This window comes from Papaver somniferum, chromosome 11, assembly GCF_003573695.1.
Source record: "Papaver somniferum cultivar HN1 chromosome 11, ASM357369v1, whole genome shotgun sequence".
Lineage (NCBI taxonomy): Eukaryota > Viridiplantae > Streptophyta > Magnoliopsida > Ranunculales > Papaveraceae > Papaver > Papaver somniferum.
Window position 1 is genome coordinate 91103318 of NC_039368.1, and position 11403 is coordinate 91114720.

The window sequence follows — 11403 nt, forward strand, 5'->3', positions numbered from 1 at the left end:
ATGATTTTGAAATTTCTATTCTTCGATCTAAATTTTGTCGAATACTCGATCAAATAAAATAGTTAGTGTTTGAAATTGATCAAATCAGTTAAAGACAGTTCGGGATACGTGTATTTCATGCATTTCCTTGGACATGCCACCTGTATAAACATTAGCACACGTGTCTTCATGTCTGAACCGACCCGACTCGACTCGTTCCGATATGAGCTGCAAGTAGGCCTGTCAATGGATACCGATTTTCTGTTATCCGATACCGATAGTCCGTTAGCCGTTACTGCTACCATCCGACATAGCGGTAGAGGGATATCCGGTACCGATAAGCTAACGGATAATCCCTTCTTAACGTAACGGTAGTGGCAGAGCCTATTTCCGTTAGGTTTAGTTCCGTTATCCGCTAACGTGCGTACTGCACGTGTAAATTTTTATACGTTATGTATTGTTTGGTTTATCTCATCTCATTCTTCTGTTCTCCACTTCGAGTTTCGACACAACATAGAAGTTCTCAGAGAGAAAAAGAGAGAAACTACGGATGCTGAATCAAGCATCGTCTTCTCTGCCTTAGAAATCATCATCTTCTCTGTGTGATTACTGATTAGAAACTAGGGTTCTCTTCTTCAATTTCCTTTGAATTTAATTTCAATCTTCAAAACTCAATTTCAATTTAGGGTTTCTGAAATTAGGGTTCACAGTTTCAGATTTGTGAAATTAATCATGTCCCAAAGCGAAAGAGGAGCATCAAACCATGTTGGGTCTTCACAAAATGTCTCTATTTCAGTTGCATCACATTTACCTGCTGCTGCTGCATCCAACCAAGTTCAAGCTTCTGGAGTGAATTCAACACCTGCTTCTATTACACCTGCAATTCGTCCTAGAGAAGAAGAAGAAGAAGATGTAGAAGTAGATGAAGACCCAGTTATAGTTGAAGAGAAGAAAAAAATGCGCTCAGTAAGGTCTGATGTATGGGTTGATTTTGAAAGGAAGGTTGGAAAGAAGACAGTAAAAGGTGGGAAGGAGGTTGGGGTACTGATAGCTGAATGCAAACACTGTCACAAGAGAATACCTGCTCCCAGTAACCAAGGAACCAGCCGCTTGCATTACCATGCCAAAATCTGTAAAGAAAAGCCTGACAATAAGAAAGGACAAAGCAAGATTACTTCTCTCAAAACAGGTAATGCTCAAACCAAGTTAGCAAATTGGAAGTTTGATCCTGTTGTTACTAGGACACTAGTTTCCAAAATGATTGCTAAACATGGTTATCCAATCACTATAGTTGAGCATCCTTATTTTAGAGAGTTTGTTAAGTCTTTGAATCCTACTGCTAAGCTTTACACTAGGAATACAGTTAGGGAAGACATCATGAGACTAACAACTGAGTTCAAACTGCAATTACAAGAACAATTTGAGAATATTACATCTAAATGTAGTTTAACAACAGATATGTGGTCATGTAAGCATACAAAGGATGGTTATTTTTGTGTGACACTGCATTACATAGATGAGGAGTGGAAACTGGTTAAGAAAACACTAGCATATACTTTAGTGCCATCACCACACTCTGGAGAGGTTCTAGCATCTGTAGTGAAATCAGTGTGTCTAGAATGGAACATAGACAATAAGCTTTTTGCTGTAGCTGCTGACAATGCTAGCTCCAACAATGTTATGATGGAACAGCTGAAGAAATGGCTTGATAGCAAAGACTGTTTAGTTCTTAATGGGAATATGTTCCAAATGAGGTGTTGTAATCATATATTGCACTTAATTGTTGGGTGGGGAATGAGAGTAGCTGCTCCATTTATAGATGCAGTTAGAGAGTGTGTAAAATATGTCAAGTCAAGTCAGGCTAGAAAAGAGAGATTTGAATGTGCAATTTCCCAAGTTAAGCTTCCTGCTTCAAGGTCTGTCGGTTTAGATGTGGATACCAGGTGGAACTCCACCTTTAAGATGCTAAAGGATGCAATTTTTTTTAGACAAGCTTTTGCTAGGCTAGCTGATTTGGATGATGACTTCAAGATACTACCAACCTCTAAGGAGTGGCAACAAGGAGTACACATATGTGAATGTTTGGAATTGTTTGATGTCCTTTCAACCAAATTTGCTGGGATTAAGTATCCCACAGCAAATTTGTATTATAACGGGGTTCAAGAAGTTAATAGATGCATTAAGCTATGGGAATCAAGTGAGCATGAGTATATCAGAGACATGGCCAAGAATATGAGGATGAAATTTGATAGCTACTGGAAAGAAAGTAACACTTTGATGGGAATTGGAGTTGTTTTGGATCCTAGGTACAAATCTAAATGGGTGGAGTTTGTTATGAAGAGAGTATATGGTGTGGAACACTATAAAAGTCACTATAACAAATTTGAGCTTGAACTCAATGCTCTTTTCTGTGCTTATGAAACTAACACTACAGCTCCAGATTACTTCGATACTGGAATGCATTCAACTGCAATTGAGAGCTCTGCAGGTACAACAACATCATATGAATTTGGTTATGATGATTTCATTATGGAAAACAATATGTTTGAGGTTGAGAAGTCAGAATTGGAGACATACTTAGCAGAACCAGTTCTTCCTAAAGGCACAACCACTGAAGAAATGAGGTTTGATATCTTAAGTTGGTGGAAGAATAATGCTCCTAAGTACCCAATTCTCTCAAGGATTGCAAGAGATGTATTGGCAGTTCCAGTGACAAGTGTAGCATCAGAATCTATGTTTAGTATTGGTGGCAGAGTTCTCACATCTCACAGGAGTTCATTAGCTCCAGATCTTGTTGAAGCTTTGATTTGTTTGGGTGATTGGATGCCAGATCTCACTCTCAGTGACAGTGATAGTTGTGTTACAGGTACATCTTAAGCTTTCTTTTTTTTTTGCAATTTATTGGCTTATTGCACTGACAATGACATTGCCAGCTTAAAATGTCTAACACTTTTGATTTTTCTTTCAAAATACAGAAGTTCAGGACTAAGGAGTAAGGTAAATGCATTTGCAGATGCAGTTGGCACTTGAGACTTGGCAGAGGAGAATCTGGAGATGGAGGAGGAATGCATTTGCAAAAAAAACATGAAGATTATGAACTTGTTTTCTTGTGTAGCAATGGCATGAACATCTGTATGTCTTTTTTTGGTGTGGCATGGATTTAGAACATGTTTTGTTGGATTTTAAAGCTGTTATGTGTACTTGTTCTGTAACTTCTCTGTGTTTTTAGCCTGTTTTGTGGCTGTCCTGTGACTTACCGGATGGCAGCGGAAAAATATCCGTTATCCGGTAAGTCAAACGTAACGGTAACGCTTTTGAATTTCTTATTTCCGCCGGAAATGAACGGTAACGGATATCCGCTAAATTTTAACGGAAACGGCAGCGGCAGAGCCTATTTCCGTTACGTTAGCATCCATTGACAGGCCTAGCTGCAAGGCACGCAAGTAAGTACGTGCCTCGATTATTTGCTTCGTGTTTAGCATTTTTTGTGGTTTAGTTGTCTGAGTGATTTTCTCACGAGGAAAAAAGTGAGATGAGATTTTAACTTCAGATCATAAAACAATCAGCTGAATAGAGAAACCCCAATTTCATGAGAAGAAACCTTTACTCTATTTGGATCCAGTCCAGGTAAACAAAATTAGATCGTTCTATCAAATTCATAATATAATTTTTTCTTATTCTGATTCCCAATTAAAATTTTTCCAAATTCATATTTACAGTTTGTGAATTTTGGTTTAATTATTGGAAAAAGATGGGAGACAGTATTTCATCTTCTACCAAGAAATTGCAAGTGCCAGGCAGTTCTTCTTCTTCTTCGAGTAAAAGGTATTCAGGAAAATCTTTAGTTGCATCTGTTCCGAAGAGATTGAAACGTATGCCTTTGCTGAATAATGGTGGGTTAAGAAACGAATATGCTGGTCAAATTGCTATCTTTCTATTAAAAGTTGCTGGTCTTGAGGTGATTAGAAGGGTGTCAAAGGCTAAGTGTCCATTTGCTTGGCGTGGTATACAGGCGCTTCAGCTTCTTTGTTATCCTCCTTTAAAGTGGATAGAGAGATGGGCTCCTTTTAAGGGGTTGGTTATGGGAATGCAGGTTTGGTTTATCTGGTTGCCTTCTTGACATGACATTGTTAGATTTACTAAGATACGACCTAGATTACACTTCAACATGTAGTTATCATTTGATCAACATTTAGCTTACTGGACATTTCCGCCTATAGTATGTGGAGTAAGAACATGATTCCACAATGTCACACTGATTTTTTTCTTCTTATTTTTTGAAGGATTTGGTATCTAATTGTGTTAGTACTCTTCTTTTTTGTCTGTGTAGAATTTGTCAAAGCCATTATTTTTCCTATCAATTGCAACAACTTTCTCTGATCAGTCGGAGTATTTTGAAGAGGAAAATGATGACCCCAATGACTCTCAACCATATCCAGAGTCATCCGATACACCACCAACAGAGGATACCAGGTATTATAATAAATGGAGTTTTGTTGGTGTATAACTTGAATTGTACATGAAACCTTTTAGACTTGTACTTTTGTAGAGGTTATTGTATATTCGTTGTTGAATGTGTGAGTGGGTATATGTTTCGAGGCCATGGCTACAAGTTTTTCTTTTCTCCCATTTCATTTATTTTCATTTCTTCTTCTCTTATATTTTAAAAAACACTGTATTCATATTTCATTTCAATCCTGACGTTCTTGAATGTTTATCACATTTGTGTGCCAGCATTTGTGATGAAACTCCTGGAGGTCAAGAAACTGAAAGTTGGTTGCGTCAGTTGCACATGGAGCTTGAGAAGCAGGAGATTACTTTACCAGAAAGGTGATTTGCTTTTCTGAGCTTTAATGTGTCTGTTATATAGACCACCGTTTTTTACGTGATGATTTTTCTAAAGCTTTATTGTTTGTTTTATGCTTCATGTACATGTCAGTGCTTTCATACTTGAGATCATAATCATAGTGAATGATAATCTAGTTGTAATTTGATTGGTTTTATTTACCACCGAAAGAGAATTCTTTCTTTTTATTTTATTTTGACGTCAATAAAACAATTAAGGGGTTTAGTATGTGACGAATAAGAGTTAATAGCTGCAGGTTTAATGAGGATGAGCTTCATAGATTCTATGCTGCGGCTAATGGTAATATGTCATGCTTGATTCTAGCGATCAAGAAGACTCTTCGTTGGAGGGAGACATATAAAATCCTTTCATTAGAAGAACTTGAAATGTGGTCACGCTTGGTGTACTGGCATGGATATGATATGAAGCTCCGACCTTGTCTTATTGTTCGTCTGGGACTCGCTTGTTCCAGCTTAGCATCTTCAGATCGGCCTCGATTTGCTCAAGCAATTGGTATGCACTCTGCAGATTTCCTGTTTTTACAAAAATTTGCTTTCTCACAGTCCAGAGCTACTTATTTTCCCAAAATGGAAGATAATAAAATCTGGTGATTTACAAACCACTTGATTAGTTTAGCCCAGGAAGATCCTTCAATGTGGAACTGATTTCCTTTTCAGTATCTCAAATTGAACATGGAGTCCTGCACTTGATCAACTTAGAAGATCGGCAAATTACAGTGATATTGGATTGTGAAGGCTTATCTCCATTCAAGTTTCCCATGCAAATGATGAGATCTTGTTCTACCCTCATGCAAGATCACTACCCTAATCGTCTTGGCTGTTTGTTTGTGATACGGCTCCCTCCTGTGGTTCGAGTGATCTCCCAGACCTTCATTCAGGTAAAAGTCCTTACTCTTCATCCATACATCTCCAGCTCCATATTTTAGGAGTCGTGCAGTTCTGACAGCTACATGTATTACTACCTACAGGTTCTAAAACCAGCGACCCGTAAGAAGTTGAGGTTTGAAGGTGATATGTACAAAAAAGTTCTTTTGGAGTACCTCCAAAACGTCCCATCATATCTTGGTGGACAATGTACGTGTCCCAAGTGTTCAAATCATCATAATTACGATTCCTGGGCCACTCGTTGGATGGAAGATTCTGGAATGGTCGTCGCTGACGGAAATTTCGCAAGTGACGAGTCTCTGTCCTTAGCTGGGGATCATGCTTACTATGCCGATGTTCACCTCAACGACACTAGCTGTGAGCAAGTATTAAGGACAGCTATTATTGTTCTCCTCATGCTGTGGATTTTTGTCTGTTTTCTAGCTGGGATGTACGACTCTGACAGTGTCCTCCCTCTCTGAAATGACGCAAAAATATCTCGCTTCTCTGTCATTCATTCCTTTCTATTAGTACCAGGGAAAAATTCTCTTTTTGTCTACTATCAATGGCAGTAATCTTCTGGTCATTCCTTTGACCCCAAAAATCTTGTATCATCTCATGTACAGTTAGAAAGTTCTAATGAGAAGGCTCCATAAGAGCTGGTGCTCGTGCTTTGCATTTGCGTTGTATTGCTAATTGCTGTCATTCGTGCAGCCCTGATAGGTAATGATGTATGGGTTTTGATGACCTATATAATAAAGGTTACCTGTTTCCATTCAAGTCTTGTCCAATGTCTTACTCCCATTCTCCCACCCTCATTTAAGGATTTCAGCAAATTCAGCTATAAAAATTGGACGTTTATGGACTCGTACTCCTACTCTGAGACCACTACTCTTAAGTCTAAGGTCATGGTAAAGCACATGTTTAGCGTAAGTAAATCACTGAATAAGAAATCAACAGTTGGCACTTGTGGTGGTAGAAACCAGTGGGCAATGGTTTTACCCGGAAAATAGTATAAGACGAGGGTTGGAATAAACTCATCTCTTCCGCACGTGCGAAATGGGACTGAGAGAGAGAGAGAGAGAGAGAGAGAGAGAGAGAGAGAGAGAGTATTCTTACAGTCTCATCTCATCAAATACTGATGAGAGAAGTGCACTGATATTCACAATCCTTAAAGACAAACTCCAAAGACTAGAGATTAGAGGGAAGACTGAAATCCATCCACAGTTTTTATGGCTAAAGCTGATGCAAGTGATTTCGAACTTGAGGCCAAGCGCAAAGAAGACTCTTCTTGGCATCCTTGCCAGGTTTTCTTCAGGTGATCTCTCAATGTCTTTCCTTTGATCTCTTCAGTTTTGTCTTTTTTACTTAATCTGTAAGTGTTTCTCATATCAGATTCTTGTTCTGATGATGGCGATGATGATGATTCATCTGTGTTCTGTGTAAGAATGCAAATGAACCACTGGATAGTAATGAGAGTTTTGATGACGATGTTTTATTATCTGTATTTTGCGGGGTTTTAGTGCATTTTGCTATTTTTAAGTTGTTAATGCGATGAATTGTATTTTGAGTAAATCTTTTATGAAGAATCTTTTATGAGTAATTGTTTTAATGACCCCCAAATTTTTTATTGTCCCTTATACTGAACTTCCTTTCTAAATCAAATTACTAAATTATGTTACTTGGTGTTTCTCAAATGTGGCTATTTATATGTATGGGTTAATGAATTTACGAATGGTGATTACTTGTGTATAAATAGTGCGGATAGCTCTACTTCCTCCGGTCTTACTGTCAACTTTGGAAGCCAGTTTGAGGAGGAAGTTATATTTTCGGAGGAAGAAGCTTTAGCGCGTCTTCGTTTCCGTTCCAGTCCTCTTCAAGGTGATGATTGTTCTCATATTAAAGAAGGTGATCATGTTCTTGCTAGTCTAAAGACACAAAGTAAGAGCCTCTTCTTTGATTGCGAGGTGGAGAAGGTATACTTCTTGCTAAATGTTTACTTGTAATCAACTTTTGGAATTTATTGTGCTTACATTGTAGTTTGAAGCTCATTTAAAATCCCTTGATACCCCCAAGGGTGGCTCTAGCCCATACATTATCTAGGATGGAGATCATTGTAAGGTAGATTGGTGATCTGGGTGGGATTGGGGCAAGTGTCCCAATCTTGCTGTGTTATGAGGTAGTTTGGTTATATGTACAACGTTCCTCCTTAGATTTAAGTAAACCGGGAAATCTAGTATAACAGCGGTTGCGTCTTTATATTTTGTTGTTCATTCTCTTAAGATTTTGTCGACTTTTCATTTTACTTGTTTGATGAATTAGCACCTTAACAAAGCTAGTTGTAGTTTTGTACACCTGTGTCCAGCTTACCCAACAGAGTAGTAGATTGAATCCTAAACAGAAGGGGTAACAGATTAGAGCATAAGAACAACAAATTCTCTGCGTATTCAATCTCATTAACTTGCTTTCCCTAATGCTGAGGAAACCGGGTATCAAAGGTGTACCGAACTACCAATAGGCAGTAGCCAATTTGTCACCTATCTAGTAGAGGGGCCCATGAGAAGTAGTTTTCCGATTAAAAGTTACTCCAAAATTGGATGTCATAATTAAATGCCCTACCTAACTTGGGTTCCTGGTTCTGTCACACATTTCTGTGGTGAGTGACTTCTGATACTAGATTAGTAAAACATTACTAATGTTTTATTTAATTTTACGGCATTTTTACATAGATCATTTTATTTTTCCCTCTGTGAAAATAAAATTGGATTGGTTCAAGGGCATTTACATTCCCTCTGTACAAAGCTTGAGGTTCAAGGACATTACATAGTTATTTCGTTTGATGATACTTTTATGGTAGTTTATTTTATTTTATTTCGCAGGTGAGCCGGAGGCACACAAAGAAAATCTACTGCAGATGTACTTTTCAGATCAAACGGCTTTGCACCGATTCTCAGGATGGAACTGTGAATGTCACATCTAACGCGATAATGAAAATCTCTACAACCAAACTTAGCCACCATTCAGCTGTTGCAACGTTCCTGAATTCTTTTAAAAGCCTAACCTGCTCAAATGTATCTTCACTTGTCACGTGTCCTGTTCCTGAGACCGACATACCCATAATGCTGGAAAAACAAATAGAAGATATCTTCAGATCAGTTCATGCACCTGTGGAAGGACTCATAGAAGCAAAAGGATGTCTACCTCGTGCCACTCTGGAGGAGTCCAATAGGGCCTATCTCAGTCCTCTAGGCGCTCGTGCCGCCTTAGCTTCATTGATGCAAGAACGGCCAAGAAATTCAGATGTTCCTATCTGCCACGTGGAGTTGGAGCAAGAAGACTTAGTCGATGCATCTCAAAAGACTGCCAAGAACGAGGAGCACAGCAGGGGAGCAGTTTTGACTGTGACTCGTACTTTGAACTTTGATGTTGCACAGGAAGGGGCATCTAACAAAAAGAGAGCATCGATCAAAAGGAGAGCTTCCAAGAAGACTTCTCAGACAGAAGAATCTGCTAATTTGCGAGTCACTCAGGAGAAGCCAATCCAGACTCGTAATGAGCCAGAAGATGAGAAATGTAATACTGCTTCTTCTGTGAAACACTTAAAAAGCTCAGCATCACGAAAAAATGTGAACCTTCCTGTGGGAGCTTCTAGGTTGACACGTTCTACCGCTCAGAAAGAAATCAAGAATTTAAATAACCACGTGGAGCTAAAAACTCCAACCAAAGATAAAAACCAGACGCTTGATGAACGACCAGAAGATAAGAAATCAGATACTGCTTGTGCTGAGAAACGCTTGACAAAATCTACAGTGGGGAAAAATGTGAACCGCTCAATGGAAACAACTAGGTTAACACGTTCCACAGTTCATAGAGTAATCGAGAATTCAAATAATGATGTTGAGCTTAACCCCCCAGCAGAAGATATACACACTTTTCCAAGCCACATGACAAGGTTAACTCGTTCAGTTTCCCAAAAAGGAGGAAATTTGAAATTGAAAAAAGGGTTGGAGGAGAGGAAACAAGCTGAAGGTGGATCTTTGGTGATATTATTACCAGTACTCGATACTGGGTCACCCAAGAAGAGAGATCAAGTTTCAACATTGGGTAAGCAAACCAAGATGAAGATACCATTATCCTCTCCTGTTGGGTCTGATGTACAATCATCCCAGTCCCGAGAAAGCAATAAGAAGCAAAGAGTTGCTGACATATCCCCGAACATTGCAGGAAAAGGTAATTTTGTACAAACTAGAAACTGTCTCTTCTTTTATTAGGCCACAGCTATAGAGTTAGGTAGAAGCGGCATATTAGAGTTAGGAAAAGGTAGAAACGGCATGTTAATTGGTTTCATCGAAATTACACTTTAGGTAATTGATTAGATGTTTTCGAAAGATGTTACGGGGATGGTCATATCTTCTACTTATTGTGTACCATTCAGTTACTCAAAAAGGAGGAAATTTGAAATTGGACAAGGGGTTGGAGGAGGGCAAGCTAGCTGAAGGTGGATCGTTGGTGATCTTATTACCAATATTTGATTCTGGGTCACCCAAGAAGGGTGATCAAGTTTCGACATTGGGTAAGCAAACCAAGATGAAGATGCCATTATCCTCTCCTGTTGAGTCCGATGTACAATCATCCCAGTCTCGAGAAAGCAATAAGAAGCGAAGAGTTACTGACATATCCCCGAACATCGCAAGAAAAGGTAATTTTGTAGAAACTAGAAACTTCTCCTTTTTTATTAGGCCATAGCTATAGAGTTATGTAGAAAGTTCATGTGTTGTACTCTTTAAATCATGTTAATTGGTTTCATCGAAATTACACTTTAGGTAATGGATTAGATGTTTTCGAAAAATGTTATGGAGATGGTCATGTCTTCTACTTATTGTGTACTGCTGTACTCTTTCAGTACTGCCTTAAGATTTTAGCGCTTTTTTACCAAAATGGGGATTAACATTTGAATCGACATGACAGGTGCGGTTTCAGAGAGTAAAGGTCGTTCAGAGGCTGGGTTGCGCTTCTCACCCCGCCTTAAGTTCCTCTCACGGACAGGATCTTAGAAGCAGGCGTCTGGATGTAAAATGCTACCTTAAGTATAAAATTAGACGTAGTAGGAAGATATTGGCCGATGGGCTCCCAGGATTTGCTTCATCTTTTGGAGTACATGTACAGGACCTCAAGTACGTAGGTTTTGAAGAACAAAGACAACAACCTTTTGGTTTAGAACTTAGAGATGAATATGTATGGGGCTCTATCGTTACTGTCAATTTTGTGGGAATGCCGACCATAATCATACAATTTATGTATTGAAATGATAATTAGCTCAGATATTATACTTCTGACCCTTTTGGGAGCAGGTTTCGTAAAAATGTCCGGTGTGCAGAACTAACAAGCAGTTTATCTTGGTGGATTAACCGTTTATTCATTTCTATGTTTATCTTGTCGGCCTATAGTAATTATGATGCTAACGAGTTTCAATGTTTAAACTTAGGTTGCAGGTATCTAACCCAACAGCTTTATGACTGTACTAGGTGGTGATTGCTATATATAGAAATGATTTCAAATGTTACTAAGCCACTTGTTCTTCTTTTTACCTATGAAGGAATACATAGTTAAGAATTACTAATATCTCAGGTATATTGGTTAATCTTTTTTTAATCTTATTACTAGTAGACTGTTCAAGTCAGTGGAAGAAGAACA

The 11403-nt window shown here is 38.6% G+C and overlaps 2 protein-coding genes across 5 annotated transcripts; both read left to right on the forward strand.

Annotated features, from left to right (window-relative positions):
- Positions 1-3466: 3466 nt before the first annotated feature.
- Positions 3467-6387, forward strand: LOC113323496 (sec14 cytosolic factor-like). 3 transcript variants are annotated; one of them, XM_026571816.1, is made up of 7 exons: positions 3467-3606; positions 3699-4072; positions 4310-4452; positions 4714-4809; positions 5076-5338; positions 5503-5723; positions 5814-6387. In XM_026571816.1, the coding sequence occupies exons 2-7, from the start codon at positions 3731-3733 to the stop codon at positions 6189-6191; spliced, it is 1443 nt and encodes a 480-aa protein (XP_026427601.1). In that variant the 5' UTR covers positions 3467-3606; positions 3699-3730; the 3' UTR covers positions 6192-6387. The 3 variants fall into 3 exon arrangements, with proteins under 3 accessions (XP_026427601.1, XP_026427602.1, XP_026427600.1); XM_026571817.1 differs by having other exon boundaries at positions 5082-5338; positions 5814-6228; XM_026571815.1 differs by having other exon boundaries at positions 3470-3606; positions 3731-4072; positions 5814-6228.
- A 401-nt stretch (positions 6388-6788) lies between these two features.
- On the forward strand, positions 6789-11113 carry LOC113322375. 2 transcript variants are annotated; one of them, XM_026570444.1, is made up of 5 exons: positions 6791-7027; positions 7469-7685; positions 8589-9939; positions 10145-10408; positions 10678-11113. In XM_026570444.1, exons 1-5 carry the CDS (start codon positions 6942-6944, stop codon positions 10761-10763), a joined length of 2004 nt encoding a protein of 667 aa, XP_026426229.1. In that variant the 5' UTR covers positions 6791-6941; the 3' UTR covers positions 10764-11113. The 2 variants fall into 2 exon arrangements, with proteins under 2 accessions (XP_026426231.1, XP_026426229.1); XM_026570446.1 differs by lacking the exon at positions 10145-10408 and having other exon boundaries at positions 6789-7027.
- The last annotated feature ends 290 nt before the right edge of the window (positions 11114-11403 follow it).

Coding starts and splice junctions, on each gene's coding strand:
- LOC113323496 (XM_026571816.1), top strand. CDS start 3,731: ATGGGAGACAGTATTTCATCTTCTACCAAGAAATTGCAAGTGCCAGGC. Junction 4,810..5,075: donor GAGATTACTTTACCAGAAAG/GTGATTTGCTTT, acceptor AAGAGTTAATAG/CTGCAGGTTTAATGAGGATG. Junction 5,339..5,502: donor TCGATTTGCTCAAGCAATTG/GTATGCACTCTG, acceptor TTTCCTTTTCAG/TATCTCAAATTGAACATGGA.
- LOC113322375 (XM_026570444.1), top strand. CDS start 6,942: ATGGCTAAAGCTGATGCAAGTGATTTCGAACTTGAGGCCAAGCGCAAA. Junction 7,028..7,468: donor CCTTGCCAGGTTTTCTTCAG/GTGATCTCTCAA, acceptor GTGTATAAATAG/TGCGGATAGCTCTACTTCCT. Junction 9,940..10,144: donor CCCGAACATTGCAGGAAAAG/GTAATTTTGTAC, acceptor TGTACCATTCAG/TTACTCAAAAAGGAGGAAAT.